Genomic DNA, 16,841 nt, shown 5'->3' on the forward strand with positions numbered 1-16,841 from the left:
ATGAAATATTAGATAGAACATACTGATTGGTTGAGAGGGGAGAAGAGTAAACCTAAGTATTTTTCTTTACTTTTATAGATAGTTTTTACTTACTAAAAATATTTACTTTATATTCTTTGTTAAAATTAATTTTATTTTAAAAACTCTAAACCCGCACATCGGGCGGGTCCTAATCTGGTATATTAATAATATTCATCCGCATACTTGTGCCGCCAAAAAAAAATTAAAAAAATAATATTGACACAAAGATTCATTTTAATTAAGTAAAAACTTAAAATTCAAATTATTTTTAGTATCCATTAATGTCTCGAAACCTATATGTAAAAGTAAAATTAATATATTAGATGTGCAAAAACTAATACTATGACTTAACCAAATATATATACAAATTACTCACAACTAACAAATGAATATATGAAGCACACTGGGTTAGAAAACGAAAGGTAAGAAAGGACATTGTATGATTGATTCTATTTTTGGATCACGAAAATGCGAATAATTGCGAGTCTGAGACGAGGCCACGACTTCTTGACAAGATTCTTGATGATAAGAAAATTAATGGAGCAGCTGAGCTGAAGAAAATGACGAGGAAACATGGAGTAGGCTCACTCTCTTCTTTATCCAATTTTCAGTGGTCCAAATTAATAACCACCTTTGAAAAATACCCATAAAAAATCCAAAAGAACCTATTACCATCAAAGAATATAATTTAATTTTTTTCTTAAACCTAACGACATACTAACATAATCAGGGGATAGTGTTAATCTATAGATATGGTGGTGAACTGATTAAAACGCAATACTTTTGGTATAACGTGCTAAGAAAATCAGGGAATAATGTTAATCTAATAATTATTTGATTGACCTAGTTGAAGACACTTTTTAATTTTAGTATGATTTTATGGGATGGATATAAAAAAATTTCTATGTATAATAATACATACTCCCTCCGATTAAAAACAGTTGTTATTTTAGGTCTAATTTTTTGTTTCAGTTTTGTTGTTGTTCTCTCTTTCCAATGTCAGTTTTAGTAGAAATTATCTCATTTCCTCTTCTTAAATGAATAAAAAATAAATCTTTTAAAATTCTAATAGTCAAATAAAAATATAATACAACATTTATCTGTTTTGTTTTCTTAATTTATGTGAAAAATTCTAGAACGATAAGTAACACAAGGAGAAGAAAAAAACTCTTTCAGTGAAGTAATTTAATTGCTATAAATGAATAGGGTGGGAAGGTGCATATAGTAATCAGCGTAGTCAATCCTACACTTTTAACATTCATTCACTTTCCTTTTTCAATTATCTCTGCTTAGATGTATGTTGTCATGTCTACCCTTATATATAAATGAACACAGAATAGATGTAAGAAAATAAAAAACAAACAAAAATATGAACAAAGAATAATAGTAAAAAAGTCACTTTCATTTGTTATCTCTAATTTACAAAGCATTAGTAGCTTTCATTTGTTGTGATATTGATCATGGCCAAAATATCATGTTCTTATTATTTCCTCATAATCATGCTTGTGTTCTCAGGTAATTTCATGATTTCCCCTTCCAAACATGAAAAGTATTCATTTTTTTAACATTACATAAAATATTTTAGTGGGCGCACATATATCACCTCATAACATGATATTATTATTTTATATTCAGCGGTTGAGAAAGCTAAGGGAAATCTATGTACTAAAATCATCAATCCAGAAACTCCATATTGTGACCTTGTTGACTGTCGTCTAAACTGCTATATGGGATACAATGGAGTTGGAAAATGTTTGAAAACCAAACTTGGTAGAGATCCTAAATGTGTTTGTACTTATAATTGTTAAAGAGACAAATTTTCTAAATAATAATATATTAAAATTAAGAAAATAATTTCCTTGATTCTATATGAATAAAATTCTGGAAGTTCTTCAGGCCTTTTTTTTTTTTTTTATCAACGTTCTTCAAGCCTTCTTATGATTGAATATATAACAATTAGAAAAAAAAAAAGGAGATTTCAGTCACCTTTATTGATAAGTTTTAAAACAATTACGGCTAGATTTGGAATAAAAAAACTAATGATACAAATTAATAAAATATATAATGATAATGATCTTAATTTTACTAACCAAACTTTTAGAGCTCTTCATCATTTCTTGAATTTCTTATGATGATGATGAACAGTTTCAAAAAAAAAGAAAAATATCAAAATATTTTCATCATTTTTTAGTGTTTATTTACATCGTTATTTATAATGTATATATATTTTTGGATGATTTTTAACATTTATAATGTTAATCTACGGTATGTATATCTATACCATGATTTTAACATTCTACCATAATCAGCACATAAGTGAAACAACCATTTGACTACATATTCATTCTTCCTCCGAGGACTTATTGTCTTTCAAAATAAGAGCTACAGCGTAATAACCTTACGGCTATAAACATAACATAACATCCACTTTGTCCAAAAAAAATAATATATAAAACATATATACAGTAAAATCTCTATAAATTAATAATGTTGGAACCATGAAAATCTATTAATTTATAGAGGTTTTAATTTATCGATAAATTAATAATTCAAAATTTATAGAGAAGTTTTCCTAAATTGGTAAAAAAAAATTAAAAATAAGATTTAATCGTTATAACTAATATTTTTATAAAATCAATTACAAGGAATATAACAATTATAATGTTTTGAATATAACACTCAAAGATTTTTATATAGTAAAAAAGTTAAAAATAAACTCTAATAAAAATTAATGTATATATATATATATATTTAGATAATTTTATATAATTATTAATTTATATTATTGATGGGACCATATATTTACAAATAATTTTCAAAAAAATTATTATCTTATTATATTATCGAATTGTATCAAAAATTACACTAGTCCCTTCTTGGGACCGGAAAAATTATTAATTTATAGAGATTAATAATTTATCGAGTATTAATTTATAGAGGTTCTGTTGTAATACTCATTTTGCCAATTTAACAAAAATTTCATCAATGAACTCTAACTACCTCTATTAATTTTTTGAATTTTGACAACGTTTTATATACAGTATCTAATCCACGCTGTTACCCTTCGAAAGTTCATAATTATTACATCGACGTTGATGTTTTGCATAAAAATCACGTGGGAGTTAAGCATGACAACGTAGTAAAATTTCACTTTATATTCAGGGCCAATCTTGTTCATCCATATGCACAAAAAGAAATAATTGAGAAAAGCCTCAGCAATGACGTTTTCTCGTAGCCGCTCGGTTTCCTTCTTCATCCTCGCTCTATTCGCCGTCTTGATCAATCCGGCGATCTCTTCACGTGCATCATCCCTCATCAAGCTCCCTAACTCTGACGAAACTCCCGACGAATCTCCCAGCGAATCTCAAGTCATCGCTCACTGCGCGGCCTGGAGATTAGCTGTGGAGACCGACAATGCCGGCAAGTGGAAGGTGGTTCCTCGCGGATGCGTTGGCTACGTTAAAAACTACTACAGCAGTGGCCAGTTCGACGCGGATTACGACGTACTCGTTGTTTACATAACCAACTACGCTAAAACGATCAAGCTTGCCGGCAACGGCAAGGACGCATGGGTCTTTGACATCGATGAGACGCTTCTCTCGAATTTCCCGTACTACAAGGCTCATGGTTACGGGTAATAATAATGCCCCATGCTCTCTCCATTATTATAGCCCTTGTATTTTGTTTCATTCATAATGTTTTTTTTTTCATTTATAAAGTCATAATGATTATTATTTGCTTAACTTCGTTGACCATTAGATCTGGTTCTCGGTTTAAGAGCTTTTTTGTGCTATTTTTCTTATTTAATTTGCATTATTTTTGCTATATATCGTACTAATTGGTGCAAGTGATTTTGTTTAATTGTGGATTTAGGTCTGAGCCGTACGACAATACTCAATTCAATAGGTGGGTTGTAACAGGAAAAGCCCAAGCTTTTGATGCGAGCTTGAGGCTTTACAATGCTCTCAAGGAACTTGGTTTCACAATCATTCTGCTAACCGGCCGAGATGAAAGTCAAAGGAGTATTACTGAGAAAAATCTCCTCTACGCCGGTTATTCCGGTTGGAACCGACTCCTCTTGAGGTAAAGCTATAATGTTTTCTCTTGCTTTTGGTCTAAATCATTAAGTGGACTTGGAAGAAAAAGACAAGAAAGAAAAAAAAAAAATCATGGGTTACGTCTTTTACGTTTGATTGTTATAAGAGCTACTTGTGTATAATATTTTTCTCTACGATATTTGACTTTAAGAAGGAAAAAAAAAATTATTGATTTTAACATCTCAACAGCTCTAAAATTTATTTCACTAATTAACTAATTTAGCCATCTACTAGACTAAACTTATGAACAGGTGGTATATGAGGAAAAAATATATTAAGGTTTATAGACTTTTGGTTAATCTAATAATTGATGCAGGGGTCATGAAGATCAAGGGAAAGCAGCAACACAGTACAAATCAGAACAGAGAGCAAAAGTGCTTAAAGAAGGCTATACAATACATGGAAGTACAGGCGATCAATGGAGTGACTTGCAAGGTTTTGCCTTGGCCGCTCGTTCCTTCAAAGTCCCAAATCCATTGTACTACATTGCTTGATAATCTAACTAGTAATATGTTAGCATGGATTTATGCTTGAATACGAAACTTATGAATGTATTCTCGTAATTCACCGAAATAATGTACCCTGTCCTTTTTTTGTTTAGTACGATTATTATGTAAGTGAGAGAAAAGGGAGCCAAATAAAGAAACCAAATAATCATATTATATTAATTGAGAAGTACATTTATAAAAATAACATTAAAAGTGTTAAAAATTATATTGAAATGCCATTAAAAATAGTAAGAAAATAGTTAGAATCTTTAAGGATAATTAAGATAATTTAATTAGAGTAAATAAAAAATTACTGTATTAAAAATAAGATATTTAGAAATATTCATTCAGTTAAACAGCTAAGATTTATACAGATTTTTTTGACAATAATTTCTGCAACAAGAATTTGATTGTAAATAGGCTGGATGAATTGCTAATAGTAAATAACAAAATAACAAAAAAAAAATATTTCAAATTTAATTCAAATAAAATGTTCAACCCACGGCGTAAATGCATAAAAAATGCTTAAATCCAGTAAAATGGTTCCACAAATATTTTCTAAATTAATGGTTTTGATGACTTAGTAAAACTGTCGGCGTAAATCAAGTAATGTTATTATTCCAATCCGTCCAAGAATATATCCGGTAAAATCATTGGAAACGATTTGATAGTACACTCATATCCACCCGAATGACTGATATATTGAACCGTGCATACCCCTTGAGGTAAATAAAGGTACCAGTACCACTATCACTATCAATAATTGAATAGAAACAGTATGCTCAGCTAGTTCTACATTGAAGAAAATATTTTTTTTGAAGTGTACTGCAGCGGTACAAGGTTAGTGGTAGTCATCAAAACCATTAATTTAGAAAATATTTGTGGAACCATTTTACTGGATTTAAGCGTTTTTTATACCTTTTGTATTCTATTTTTAATGTTTCTTAAAAATGATAAAATTTCCTATGGTAAAACCTAAAAAGATGACTTAACACGCTTATTAATAATTAAAATTATTGGTTTAGTAAGAGTCGCAAAAAGATAACTAAAATTAAAGGCTGAGAATTGAACATGTTACCTTATGTAGAAAGCACTAATCTCTAATTAGTCAGTCAATCACATAGCCAAATCCGCTTCCCGACGAGATTGCAACTTAAAGCTAGATCCCAAAAAAAAAACTTAATTTTCAATTGAAAAGTAACTTAGTTTCCATTAAAAAAATAAAACTCTGTATGTGATTAGCGCGTTATAAAGAATTAACCTATCATTTTCTTCTTTTTGAACATCTAAATATATTTTCATTTGAAAAATATTAGGGTGAACCTAGTTGTTCACTTCTTCATTTTCAACCAATCATAATTTTCTATACATTATTTTATTTAATAAATAAATAAAATTAAATTAAAAAACAAAACAGATTAAGAAAACAAATTATGTATACTTTTAATTAAGGAAAGTTAAATATTGGCTTGGTTTAGATTTTACAATTAAAATAAAATTATGTTTTGGTTTGGGTTTACAAATAAGATGACTAGGATTTAGATTTAACAATTAATACGAAATTATATGTCGGTTTGGGTTTATAAATGAAGTGGTAAGGGTTTAGATTTTATAATTAAAACGAAATTATATGTCGGTTTGGGTTTACAAATGAAGTGATTAGGGTTTAAATTTTATAATTAAAACGAAATTATATGTCGGTTTGGGTTTACAAATGCAATGGTTAAGGTTTAGATTTTACAATTGGAATGAAATTATATGTCGGTTTGGATTATAAAAAAGCGGTTTAAGTTTTTAATTTTATAATAATATATACAGATTTGTTTTTTTATTTTATAAAGAAGTGAATAAATATGTTATTAAATATATTATGACATGTCAGATTATTATTGGTTAAAATAAAGAGAAGTCAATAAAAAGATTCATCTTAAGAGTGAACCCAAGAATTGTTCTTTTAATTTGTTGAATGTCGAATCTTGACCTGTAGTCTTTTATAGTAGTATATGTTTCATTAAACTGTATATGGTCATTTGGTTTTTACATTTTTTGGAAACGTTTTGAATTACCTCTTTTACACCATCATATCTTCTAATCCAGCCTGTGTGTGAACAACGACTGAACATTGTAGTTCTCAATAACAAATCACGCGGGTGTAATACGACATCGTTTCATCTTTTTTTTAATATACGCGACCAATCTTCTTCTAATTCCATCTGCACACAAAGACAAAATACTTAGAAAACCAAAAAAAAAAAAGCCTCTCGAAAAATGTTTTCTCGTAGTTCAAGCTCGATTACGTTCTTCTTCATCGTCTCTTTCTTAGCCGTCTTAGTGAATCCGGCGATCTCTTCTCGGGCCTCCTCGTTCTTCACCAAGCACCCGCAGCATTCTTCCATCGCTTCCAACTGCGAGAGCTGGAGATTGGCCTCCGAGACCAACAATGCAGGAAGCTGGAAGGTGGTTCCGTCCAGATGTGTTAACTCCGTTAAAAACTATATCACTGGAGGCCAGTTCGACAATGATTACAACATCGTTGCTCGTTACGCCATCGCCTATGCTAAAAGGGCCAAGCTTGGCGGGGATGGCAAGGACGCGTGGGTCTTTGATATCGATGAGACGCTTCTCTCAAATCTTGAGTACTACAAGGCTCATGGTTACGGGTAATTTTATGTCCATAATCTCTCTTTTATTAGTCCTTGGATTCTGTGTTATTTACACTAATGTTCTTTTTTTCTATAATCAAGCTCATAAAAAAAAGTCATTGACTAACTTCGTTGACCATCAAACCGGGAAAATTTGTACATGCAGATCTAGTTCTCGGTTTAAGATTTTTTTTTTTTTCCCCTTTTTCTGTATTATACTTTTGTATGCATTATTATTGGTAGTGTATACTTGATTATTTGTATTTGGTGCAAATGATTTGTATATGGTGGATTTAGGTCTGAACCATACGACGATACTAAATTCAATGAGTGGGCGGTTCAAGGAAAAGCACCAGCTTTTGATGCGAGCTTGAAGCTCTACAAAGCTCTCAAGAGACTTGGTTTCACTATCATTCTGCTAACCGGCAGAGATGAAAGTCAAAGAAGTATTACTGCGAAAAATCTCCGGGACGCCGGTTATTTCGGTTGGAACCGACTTCTCTTGAGGTAAAAAAGCTATACCAAAATGATTATAATCTATTTATGAGTAAAAATTAGGAAACCTAATTCTTAATCTTGTAGTTATATACAATATTTGAAAGTAAAAAACCAACATCTCTGAAAAATAATTTACCAATCTACTAACTATTTTGTTCATAATGGGGGAAAAAAAACTAATTAAGGTTGTTTTTTGGTCAATGTGATTGATGTAGGGGTAAAAATGATCAAGGAAAAACAGCAACACAGTACAAATCAGAGCAGAGATCAAAAGTGGTTAAAGAAGGCTACAAAATTCATGGAAGTACCGGCGATCAATGGAGTGATTTGCAAGGTTTTGCCGTGGCTGCTCGTTCCTTTAAAGTCCCAAATCCGATGTACTACATTGCTTGATCATCGACTACTGGTATGTTTAAATGATTTAGAATTTATGTATGAATAAGAATTATATGAAAGTATATCGTAATTCACCGAACATAAGGACCGCTAATTCTTAATGTCTTATGTACCACGTTCTTATTGATTTGATATGCCTGAGAGAGAGAGAGAGAGAGAGAGAGAGAGAAACTATTTTTAAAAGCATCTTTTTATTTCATTCTCGAAGTAACTCAAGGTACGATAACATTTAGAATGTATAGGTCTGGTTTAACAGCATATGATATAGTATCTCAGCATATACTATTTTTGTGCTTAGATATATTAGTCAAAAAGAACTAATCGTCAGATATTATTAATCTCTGTTCTTAGATATTTTATTCATCATTCAAGCATCAGTTTTTTTTTTTTTTTCAAACATTCCAAGCAACTAACGTATAACATTAGATGTCATTCCAAGCAATTTGGACTTTTTTTGGATCAAAATTTTGAAATAATTTACCCATGCTTTCAAATTTAAGCACTTTTGGTGTGACAAAAAGACAAAATTAGATGGCAGACAAAGACACGTGTAAAAACATATCGATACATGTGAAGAGGAGAGAAATGCCGATCATCTTTCACTGCTGACAACTTGGTCTAACGTCGAAATCTCCAATCACAAGAATCTCTTTTTGAATTGCAGCAAAACACCAATTAAGACTTGAAAAAGAAACTCATTCTTCGATCCCGCAACAAAAGATTCCATCTAAACACCTTAAATCTGAACTTAAGAGACATCACCAGTACAAGCTAAAAAATATATATATATATCCATTACTCCAATTAGCCTTGGTAGAAGAGAAAAACACATCAGTCTCAAACCAAAGGAACCAAAAACAAATCAAACCACCACCAAAAGTCGATCTATAAAAGTAAAATCAGATATTATTTCCACATTATTTGTATTGAAAGTAAAATTTGGCAGTGAGATGGAAGTAATAAATATACATATTCTAGTATCTCACTGCCACATTTCAAACTAGTGAACCAAAGAAAAAAAGTTAAACGAACTCTGCATCTTTTCGTTTTGATGTTTCAGATGGTTTAATTTGTGAAGTTTCTCATCTCCCTCTACCGCATTTTTCAACAACCATAATAGGCATAATCATCATAGAGCTGCATCATCAACGTTGTGAATCGTTTTAGAGTTGCAATTTTGTATCATATTACTTGTCGCGACCACACAAAAGAAATTATAATTAGCCAATACCCATACGAAATTAGAAATTAAATGGTTTTCTCATAATTAATTCAGTTTAATAACATACGAGATATATCTCAGCTTAGCAAAGGTAAACACAACCACACGTATGAGGTCCTTCACAATGGCCATCCCCGTCGTACGTTTTAGAACAAATTTCGTTGCATTTTGGATTACTGCATGGCCTGATAAGTTTTATGGCGCGAGTACACAACTTTGGTCCCTCTCCCTGTGAAATTGCCAAAGCCAAAGAAGCTAAAAACAAAAACAAAACAAAATTGACAAGTTTACGATAATAATTAATATTTAAGTATATTAAATAAACGTACGAGCATACTCTATGTGATAATGATTAGTTCAAAAGTATGGGAACCTAGAATTTCGAAAATATGTGATGGTACAATATTATTAGTTTGCAAAACTAACCATCGATCCATCGCTTCAAGTCACACTCGATAATTATATACGAATTAAATAAATTATATGTTTTAAAAAGACTGAAGAACCTGACTCTGTTTAAATAATCAGATGCATCGATTGCAAAAAAATAATATCTGAGTTTTATAACATGTTTAATGAAATCTAAAGTTTACCTGAGAGAAGAAGCATGGAGATGAACAAATACGAATACAAAAGTTTGGACATGACTTGCAGAGAAAAATAGAGGATACTGTTGATCTATTAATTTTTTTTTGTTTGGAGAAACTTTTTAATATTTGAACATCGGATAGAGAAAGAACGTTTTTATATACAGTAGAGAAAAATAAATAGAAACTCTTTTCAGGAAGATCTTTGACCAAAACGTAAAAAGGGTAAATAAATAATTGTAATGTGGAGAGAATCAAATTATTTAGGGGAGGTATTGGTTTAGGATTTAGAAAGAATTTTAATGACTTTAAAAGTTAGGTAAAATATGTTGTTATTCAATCAAGATTTTTAAAAACTCTTTAAAAAATTAGTGTTATTGGTTGTGGATTTGTAAAAAGTTATCTAAAATCTTGATAAATCTAGTGTTATTGGATTAAGAGTTTTATAAAGTCATTAAAAGTTTTATGTTATTCAAGTAAAACAAAAGAATCTTGGATTGTTAATGAATTCAAATTTTATGTTATTGGTTTAGGATTTTATATCATTTCCTTCATAACAAAAGTCATGAAAACTCTTTCATCAAATAGAAAGATTTTACAAGATTAGATAAAACAAATCATCAAGATTTTAAAAAACTTCCTAAACAATCTCTTAGAATCCTTCATTTTTTACTTTCAATTTTCTATGATTCTAACAATCAGCAAGAACATAAAGTCATTAAAATTTTTTCTAAATCCTAAACCAATACATTCCCCTTAATTTGAACACGAGATAGTCAAATTATTTAATTTAATGTGGAGAGAATCAAATTTATGTTCCTAAGACTTTTTTTTTATCAAAAATAAATATATAATCAGCATATCTTATAAGATTTTACGTTACGAAATATGAAAAAGAAGCAACAAATCATTTACTTTCCTTTTCTTAAGAAGTTTTTTTTTTTTTGTATTAGAAGTAAAATTTGGCCGTGAGATTCTAGAATATGTATATTTTTTTTTATCCTCAAGTAATTTGGCCATGTCTCGCGAAAAATGAGAGGATACTGTTAACTAAGTTAACACCGGTTTGTGGGATAGAAAAGGGAACGGCTATATTATTAATTAATTTTTGTGCTTGTTAAGGTTCAATCACTCGAAAGATACTAAACACCAAAAAATCACTCGAAAGATACTAGAATATATATTCTCAAAAGCATATTTTAGTTTATTCATCTCCAAGTAATTAACAAACATACGAGATCTCAGCTTAGCAATCGTAAACACAAGCGCAAATATCTTTGTTCTTTTCGGGGCAAAGGCCATCCCCGTCAAACTTCGTACCACAAAATGTTTTGCATTCTTGAAAATTGCATGGCTTGCTAAGTTGTTCGATCGCACTACACCTTTTTGGTCCGTCTCCCTCTGAAGTTGCCAAAGCTAAAAAACAAAGAACTTATTTTAAATAAGCTTACAAAAATAATTTCAGTATATTAAATAAACGTACGAGCAGTATAATGATTAGTTCAGAAGTATGGAAACATAGAATTTCAAAAATATGTGATGGTACAATATTATTAGTTGCAAACGAATTAACCATCGATCTATCGTGTCAAGTCACAATCTCAATAGTTTTTTATGAATTAAATTAATTATATGTTTTAAAAACACTGAAGAAACTGACTCTGATTTAACAATCAGATGCACGATTGCAAAAAAAAAAACAAAAAAAAGGAGTTTTATAACATGTTTAATGAAATCTTAAGGTAATTTGCCTGAGAGAACAAACATGGAGATGAACAAATACGAATACAAAAGTTTAGACATGACTTGCAGAGAAAATTAGAGGATACTATTGAACTTTTTTTGATATTTGAAGTGGGAGGATAGACTTAAAATATGTTTATATATAGATTTACAAGTGACAAGAGAAACGTACATAACATTAAACCAAAAAAAAAAACTCTTTATGGGAACATATCTACTAAAATTAATGTGAATGAGAGAATAAAAACATTATTTGAATTCATTATATATTAAAAGAGAAGTATTCTTGAAAAAAAGCTGATGTGTCGTCGTCAGAGAGCTTTGTGTCCAATTTATTACTTACCCTTAATATTCTATAATATTACATAAAACTGTCATTGCTATTCAATTTATTTATATACACAAATTCTAAAATTGGTAAATATTATTCAAATATTAATAAATATTATTCCCTACATGTTTTCGAAATTATTTTCAAAACCTATGTATTATAATATAATAAAAAAATTATAACAGGAGATGTAAAAAATATTTATTTAAATTATATTTTCAAAAATATAAATAATATTATTTCTTATTGTTTAAAATTTTTTGACCAAAAATTGAAATTAATTTTGAATAAGATATATTGGAAAATCTTTAAAAAAAACATTTGACGGCATCTTAAATTTATTTTAAACTATAAAATATTTAAACTTATGCAAATCCTAATTTTCAGTTTTCCCTAAAGAAAATTTCTCATATATAAGACAAACGTATATTAAAGATTCCTTAATTTCAAAATTAACATATTAAAAAATATAAAATCTGATATATTTTAATATTATTTCTTAAAAAATTTGAGGGACGAGTTTTAATAGATAAAAAAATGTTATACTACTTATGGAGTATGGCTACCGGGACGGGTTTGACCCGTTTAAGAATTTAGGTTATTCGTTTCGAGAAGTTTTAATCGTTTTGATGGTTTTTATCCGTTTCATAATTTACAAGTTTTATACAATTATGATTAATCACTAATTCAGTAAACGTTTGATTCGGGTATGTTGTTTTGTGAATCTTAATTTTATGCTGAAACCTTTATTATTTCACAAATCACAAATTGAATGAAACCAAACTATAATATAAGTTTGAACTGTAAATGATTTAACAAATAATTATATCTATAAATGTAACTCTATGCGTACATAATATATTATAAATCTTATAGTAAACATAGTTTTTGAAATCAATCATGCACGTACGTGCGGATCTGTACCTAGTAATCGATTTAGTAAAAAACATTACATTGCTATAAAGAATTCGATTCATCATCTATACTATTAATTGGGAAGCACATTTAGGTATAAAAAAAATAGAAAAACAAGAATTTCATATATTGCCTCTGTTAGAAAGGGTGTATCCAAGCAGTTTTAAAAGCATGGTAACCCGTTTACAAAACAAAAGACGCGGATCTTATGTTGGGTCGGATATGTTCCGTTCGGATCTTTATTAAGACACGCGGATCATGAATAATGACATCGGTTGCTTTTTCATTTGCTATCACATCTTCGTGAAAAGTGAAAACTAAAAAACAATAATCATTATAAGATACCATAAAAATCGTGCTGAATATTAACTATAGTATATTTGATTACCATTTTTTACATTTTAAACAGAAAGATAAACGTTGACATATATAGATATTAGCATTTAAACTGACAGTAGATAAAATATATCTCTCTAATAAGTGGTACTTGACATAGCTACTACAATTTAACTAATAATTCGAACTTGAATTTTTTCTCCAAGTCGTGATTAACGCGATTCGAATTTGATTTTTTTCTCCAAATCTATAAACTAAATGTAAATCTTTCTAACACAAAATCTATATATGAACATTAAAATCTATAAAAACAGAAAATCTAATGTATTGCCTAAAACGTCGTTAACAACCTTTATTGCTAAGTTTTGTGCTTGCCCACTGATCCTCTTTATAAATAAGTACTACTCTTATCATTGATTCACAAACCAAACCACGTATTACTTCAATATAAAAAATCCTTAGGCATCTTCTCTTTTTTTCATGGCAACTTTTATGTATGTTTTAGACTTATACAATACTCTATTTAATTTCTGTTTTTTTTTTGTTATATGAAATTTCACGTTTTATGTTGCGAGTGTACTAAACATTTGATGTGTTGTGCAGATAATCTTAAACAAGACAAGTAAACCAATTGTAAGTCTATAGGAATATAATATAGATGAACTACAAATTTTCTAATTTGTACTTCAACAGTTTATGTTTTAGATTACCAAAAGACGGTCTTGCTCTAACATGTTCTTGAAACTAAGCCACAAGAAGAATTGGTTCTCTTTATAAAAGACTACTTTCTTCTGCTTCCACAAAACCATCATTGAGCTGTTGCAATCTAATGAGGTTTCTTACAACTCTAAAGTGCTAAGACTAAATAGTGGAAAGTGATTAAAAACTGTTTATATTCTTAAATGTTATTTTAAAACTCTATTTAGCAGTCTCTAAAATCACAAGTACTAAAGATCATCTTTCATATATGAGAAAAAAAGTTGGATGTCCTTTTCCAAGAGGTGTTTCAAAGTGACAAAAGCTGGGAATAAGGTTCGTCACTCTTACTTTGGATATATTGTTTATTTGCCCATTCATAATGTAACTCTTCTCTATGGTTGTCCTAATTTCAGGTTAGGAGTGACCGAGTGAGAGAATGTGAGATAGTTCCGAATAAAAGACTATAATCCATGTTTGTGTGAAAAAAGAACAAACATCTGTTTCAAGAGGCAAATAACAGACGTGAATCCATAGAAAACATCGGTCTAATTCACTTTTCCTTATAATGTAATGATCAGAAAATTTTCATGAGTTAAAGAACTCTCATATGTTTTGTGTTATCTTACTATAATTAATTACCTTTTGTTTTTCTAAACATACTTGACTTTTTAAACATGTATTTGTAGAGGAATATAATAGCAGACCTTGATATAATTTTTGCTTCTATCCATCTCATTGAAATCGTTTTGCAATATTTCATTTATCGTTTATAATGTTGAATACTTTCAGAAATGTTTATCAATTTATTTATAATCATCAAATCTCTAAAATTGCATATGAAATTTACACTGACAGGATTTTAAGCAAACTCACAAACCATATTATGAAAATTGCATAACTACCGTCTCATAGGTTAGAGAAGGAAAATCTAATGTCTCATACATAAGAGAAAGAAGCACACTAAACGAATCAATGTCGACAAAGATCTAAAGAAAGAAGATCGAGGGTTGCCAGGGTAAAAAGCGAATCAATGTTGACGAAGACCTGAAAGAATGAGTACATATGTGTACATTGGATTAGACCCTAAACAAGACGAGACTAAACCAGTAGGATACCAATGGAGTAAGTGGCTAAACTTTCGCATTTCCAATTCTATGTTTTGTTTTTTATCAACCATTGAAAATTAATAACAAAAAATATCATCTTTCTTTATAGAAAAAATGTTTTTTTTAAGTTTATTTATCTAAAAATGTTTTTATAAAATTTACATAAAATTAAATAGTTAAAAAATAAGAAAAAAAGAAATGTAATACAATATAGATGAAGCAAATATAAATTTAACAAAAATAAAGAAGTCAACTAATTTTGGAAATTATTATTATATCATATGACACACTATAAATTATATTGTGTTTCCTATATTTATTATTATATCATATGACTTCCGAAATTTGTGGTTCTGTCCTGCCCCGTTTCCAATCTGAAATACAAAATTGATCTCATACTTGGAACGTTCCATATTGGAAATGTATTCTGTTATGCGACGGGAATTTGAGAATATGTATATTACAAAATGGGATAGAACAAAATGAGATTACAACGACCCTAAATATTTATATTTGTCTTCAACGGTTTTTAATCGGTTTTATACTCAATTGGTTGTATTGGTTTCATGAGTTTAGTAAAAATATGGTTCAGTTTGATACTGGTTCGATCGCTCGATCATTCGATTTTATAAGTATAGGTAAAACCTATATTATTTTTGATATCCAAACACTAATATATTAGATTGAAACCAAGCCAAAAATTAAACAAAATACTGAATTGGTATGAGTTTGAGTTATAAATACTATATCAAAACAATTTATTTATAAATATAATTTCGCACGAACGTGCGGGATCCGCATCTACTATCTTCTTAATTTAGTATGCATAGATATTTTACGTTACACTTTGCCCAAAAAAAAAGATATTTTACGTTACCCAATTATGAAAAAGAAGCAAAAATCTACTCACTTTATTTTCGTACTTTTTATTTCTGCTTTCATAATTTTTTACGTTATAATGCTATTTCAAAAACAAAAACAAAAGATTAATTTGTTTCTCTTGTATCTAGTTCATCAGTAAACTTGAATCCTCTAACAAATATGATTAGATTACAGAGAAAAAGATGACTTATGATCCTTATTAAGCTTATTAATAATACTACTACTAAAGTATAATTTAACTAATTATAAACTTTGGTTTAGTAATAAGCAGTGTTCTAAAACGCGGACGTCTAGTCTGTATATGCGCCGCCTATTCTCTATTTGGTGTCGTAACGTATCGAATACATCCTATACAGTTTATTATGCGTTTTCATATAAAATGGGCGCCTCGGCACTGCATAGTCCGCATATACGACACCGCCGAGACGTCGTCCATACGTTTTCTTAAGTGGACAAAAACCTAGTTTCTTAATACTTAATGAAAAACCCTAAGTACAATCCCAAATTGATATATTTCTGGGTTATATACCTCTCGTATTCATAACTCGTTAATTTCTGTTGCTCTTCTCTGTTATTCTGTATTCCTCTTTGGTTTGTTTCTCTATTCCGATTGATCTTCTTCCCAACGTGAACTGCTTCATGGTCACTTTCGTTTATTGTAGCTTTTGTAGTACAATTCTTTCTTTGTTATTTAATATTATGCTATACTAGTAATAGTTTGTTGATATCTTTGTTCATACCTTTGGTTTATTATTCGTGGCTATTCCTTGTGAAGTGTATATACATCGACTGTTGGAGTAACAATCATTCTATTGTCATGATTTTATTATTTAAATGTTTCTGTTTCTATTTTGAATTGTTTTTTCAGTAAAAAATAC

The 16,841-nt window shown here is 29.4% G+C and overlaps 3 protein-coding genes and 2 long non-coding RNA genes across 5 annotated transcripts; 3 read left to right on the forward strand and 2 right to left on the reverse strand.

The window, feature by feature from the left end:
• The first annotated feature begins 1,394 nt into the window (after window positions 1-1,394).
• Window positions 1,395-1,921, forward strand: LOC109127468 (putative defensin-like protein 158). Its single transcript, XM_019232238.2, has 2 exons — window positions 1,395-1,536; window positions 1,657-1,921. Exons 1-2 carry the CDS (start codon window positions 1,482-1,484, stop codon window positions 1,827-1,829), a joined length of 228 nt encoding a protein of 75 aa, XP_019087783.1. The 5' UTR covers window positions 1,395-1,481; the 3' UTR covers window positions 1,830-1,921.
• Window positions 1,922-2,985: 1,064 nt separating this feature from the next.
• Window positions 2,986-4,746, forward strand: LOC104721936 (acid phosphatase 1). The gene is made up of 3 exons (XM_010440013.3): window positions 2,986-3,655; window positions 3,895-4,104; window positions 4,435-4,746. Exons 1-3 carry the CDS (start codon window positions 3,240-3,242, stop codon window positions 4,610-4,612), a joined length of 804 nt encoding a protein of 267 aa, XP_010438315.2. The 5' UTR covers window positions 2,986-3,239; the 3' UTR covers window positions 4,613-4,746.
• A 1,903-nt stretch (window positions 4,747-6,649) lies between these two features.
• LOC104721937 (acid phosphatase 1-like) lies at window positions 6,650-8,269 on the forward strand. Its single transcript, XM_010440014.2, has 3 exons — window positions 6,650-7,266; window positions 7,546-7,755; window positions 7,962-8,269. The coding sequence occupies exons 1-3, from the start codon at window positions 6,875-6,877 to the stop codon at window positions 8,137-8,139; spliced, it is 780 nt and encodes a 259-aa protein (XP_010438316.2). The 5' UTR covers window positions 6,650-6,874; the 3' UTR covers window positions 8,140-8,269.
• A 764-nt stretch (window positions 8,270-9,033) lies between these two features.
• On the reverse strand, window positions 9,034-10,138 carry LOC104721939 (uncharacterized). Its single transcript, XR_757095.2, has 3 exons — window positions 9,958-10,138; window positions 9,432-9,619; window positions 9,034-9,279 (listed from the first exon to the last, which is right to left on the reverse strand). It is a non-coding gene; the product is annotated as an uncharacterized LOC104721939 (long non-coding RNA).
• Window positions 10,139-11,132: 994 nt separating this feature from the next.
• On the reverse strand, window positions 11,133-11,825 carry LOC147933664 (uncharacterized). The gene is made up of 2 exons (XR_015572530.1): window positions 11,703-11,825; window positions 11,133-11,367 (listed from the first exon to the last, which is right to left on the reverse strand). It is a non-coding gene; the product is annotated as an uncharacterized LOC147933664 (long non-coding RNA).
• Between the last annotated feature and the right edge of the window lie 5,016 nt (window positions 11,826-16,841).

This window comes from Camelina sativa, chromosome 11 (genome assembly GCF_030686135.1).
Source record: "Camelina sativa cultivar CO46 ecotype springtype chromosome 11, ASM3068613v1".
In the NCBI taxonomy this organism is placed as follows: Eukaryota; Viridiplantae; Streptophyta; class Magnoliopsida; order Brassicales; family Brassicaceae; genus Camelina; species Camelina sativa.

Coding starts and splice junctions, on each gene's coding strand:
- LOC104721936 (XM_010440013.3), top strand. CDS start 3,240: ATGACGTTTTCTCGTAGCCGCTCGGTTTCCTTCTTCATCCTCGCTCTA. Junction 3,656..3,894: donor TACAAGGCTCATGGTTACGG/GTAATAATAATG, acceptor TTGTGGATTTAG/GTCTGAGCCGTACGACAATA. Junction 4,105..4,434: donor TGGAACCGACTCCTCTTGAG/GTAAAGCTATAA, acceptor TAATTGATGCAG/GGGTCATGAAGATCAAGGGA.
- LOC104721937 (XM_010440014.2), top strand. CDS start 6,875: ATGTTTTCTCGTAGTTCAAGCTCGATTACGTTCTTCTTCATCGTCTCT. Junction 7,267..7,545: donor TACAAGGCTCATGGTTACGG/GTAATTTTATGT, acceptor TGGTGGATTTAG/GTCTGAACCATACGACGATA. Junction 7,756..7,961: donor TGGAACCGACTTCTCTTGAG/GTAAAAAAGCTA, acceptor TGATTGATGTAG/GGGTAAAAATGATCAAGGAA.
- LOC109127468 (XM_019232238.2), top strand. CDS start 1,482: ATGGCCAAAATATCATGTTCTTATTATTTCCTCATAATCATGCTTGTG. Junction 1,537..1,656: donor AATCATGCTTGTGTTCTCAG/GTAATTTCATGA, acceptor TTTTATATTCAG/CGGTTGAGAAAGCTAAGGGA.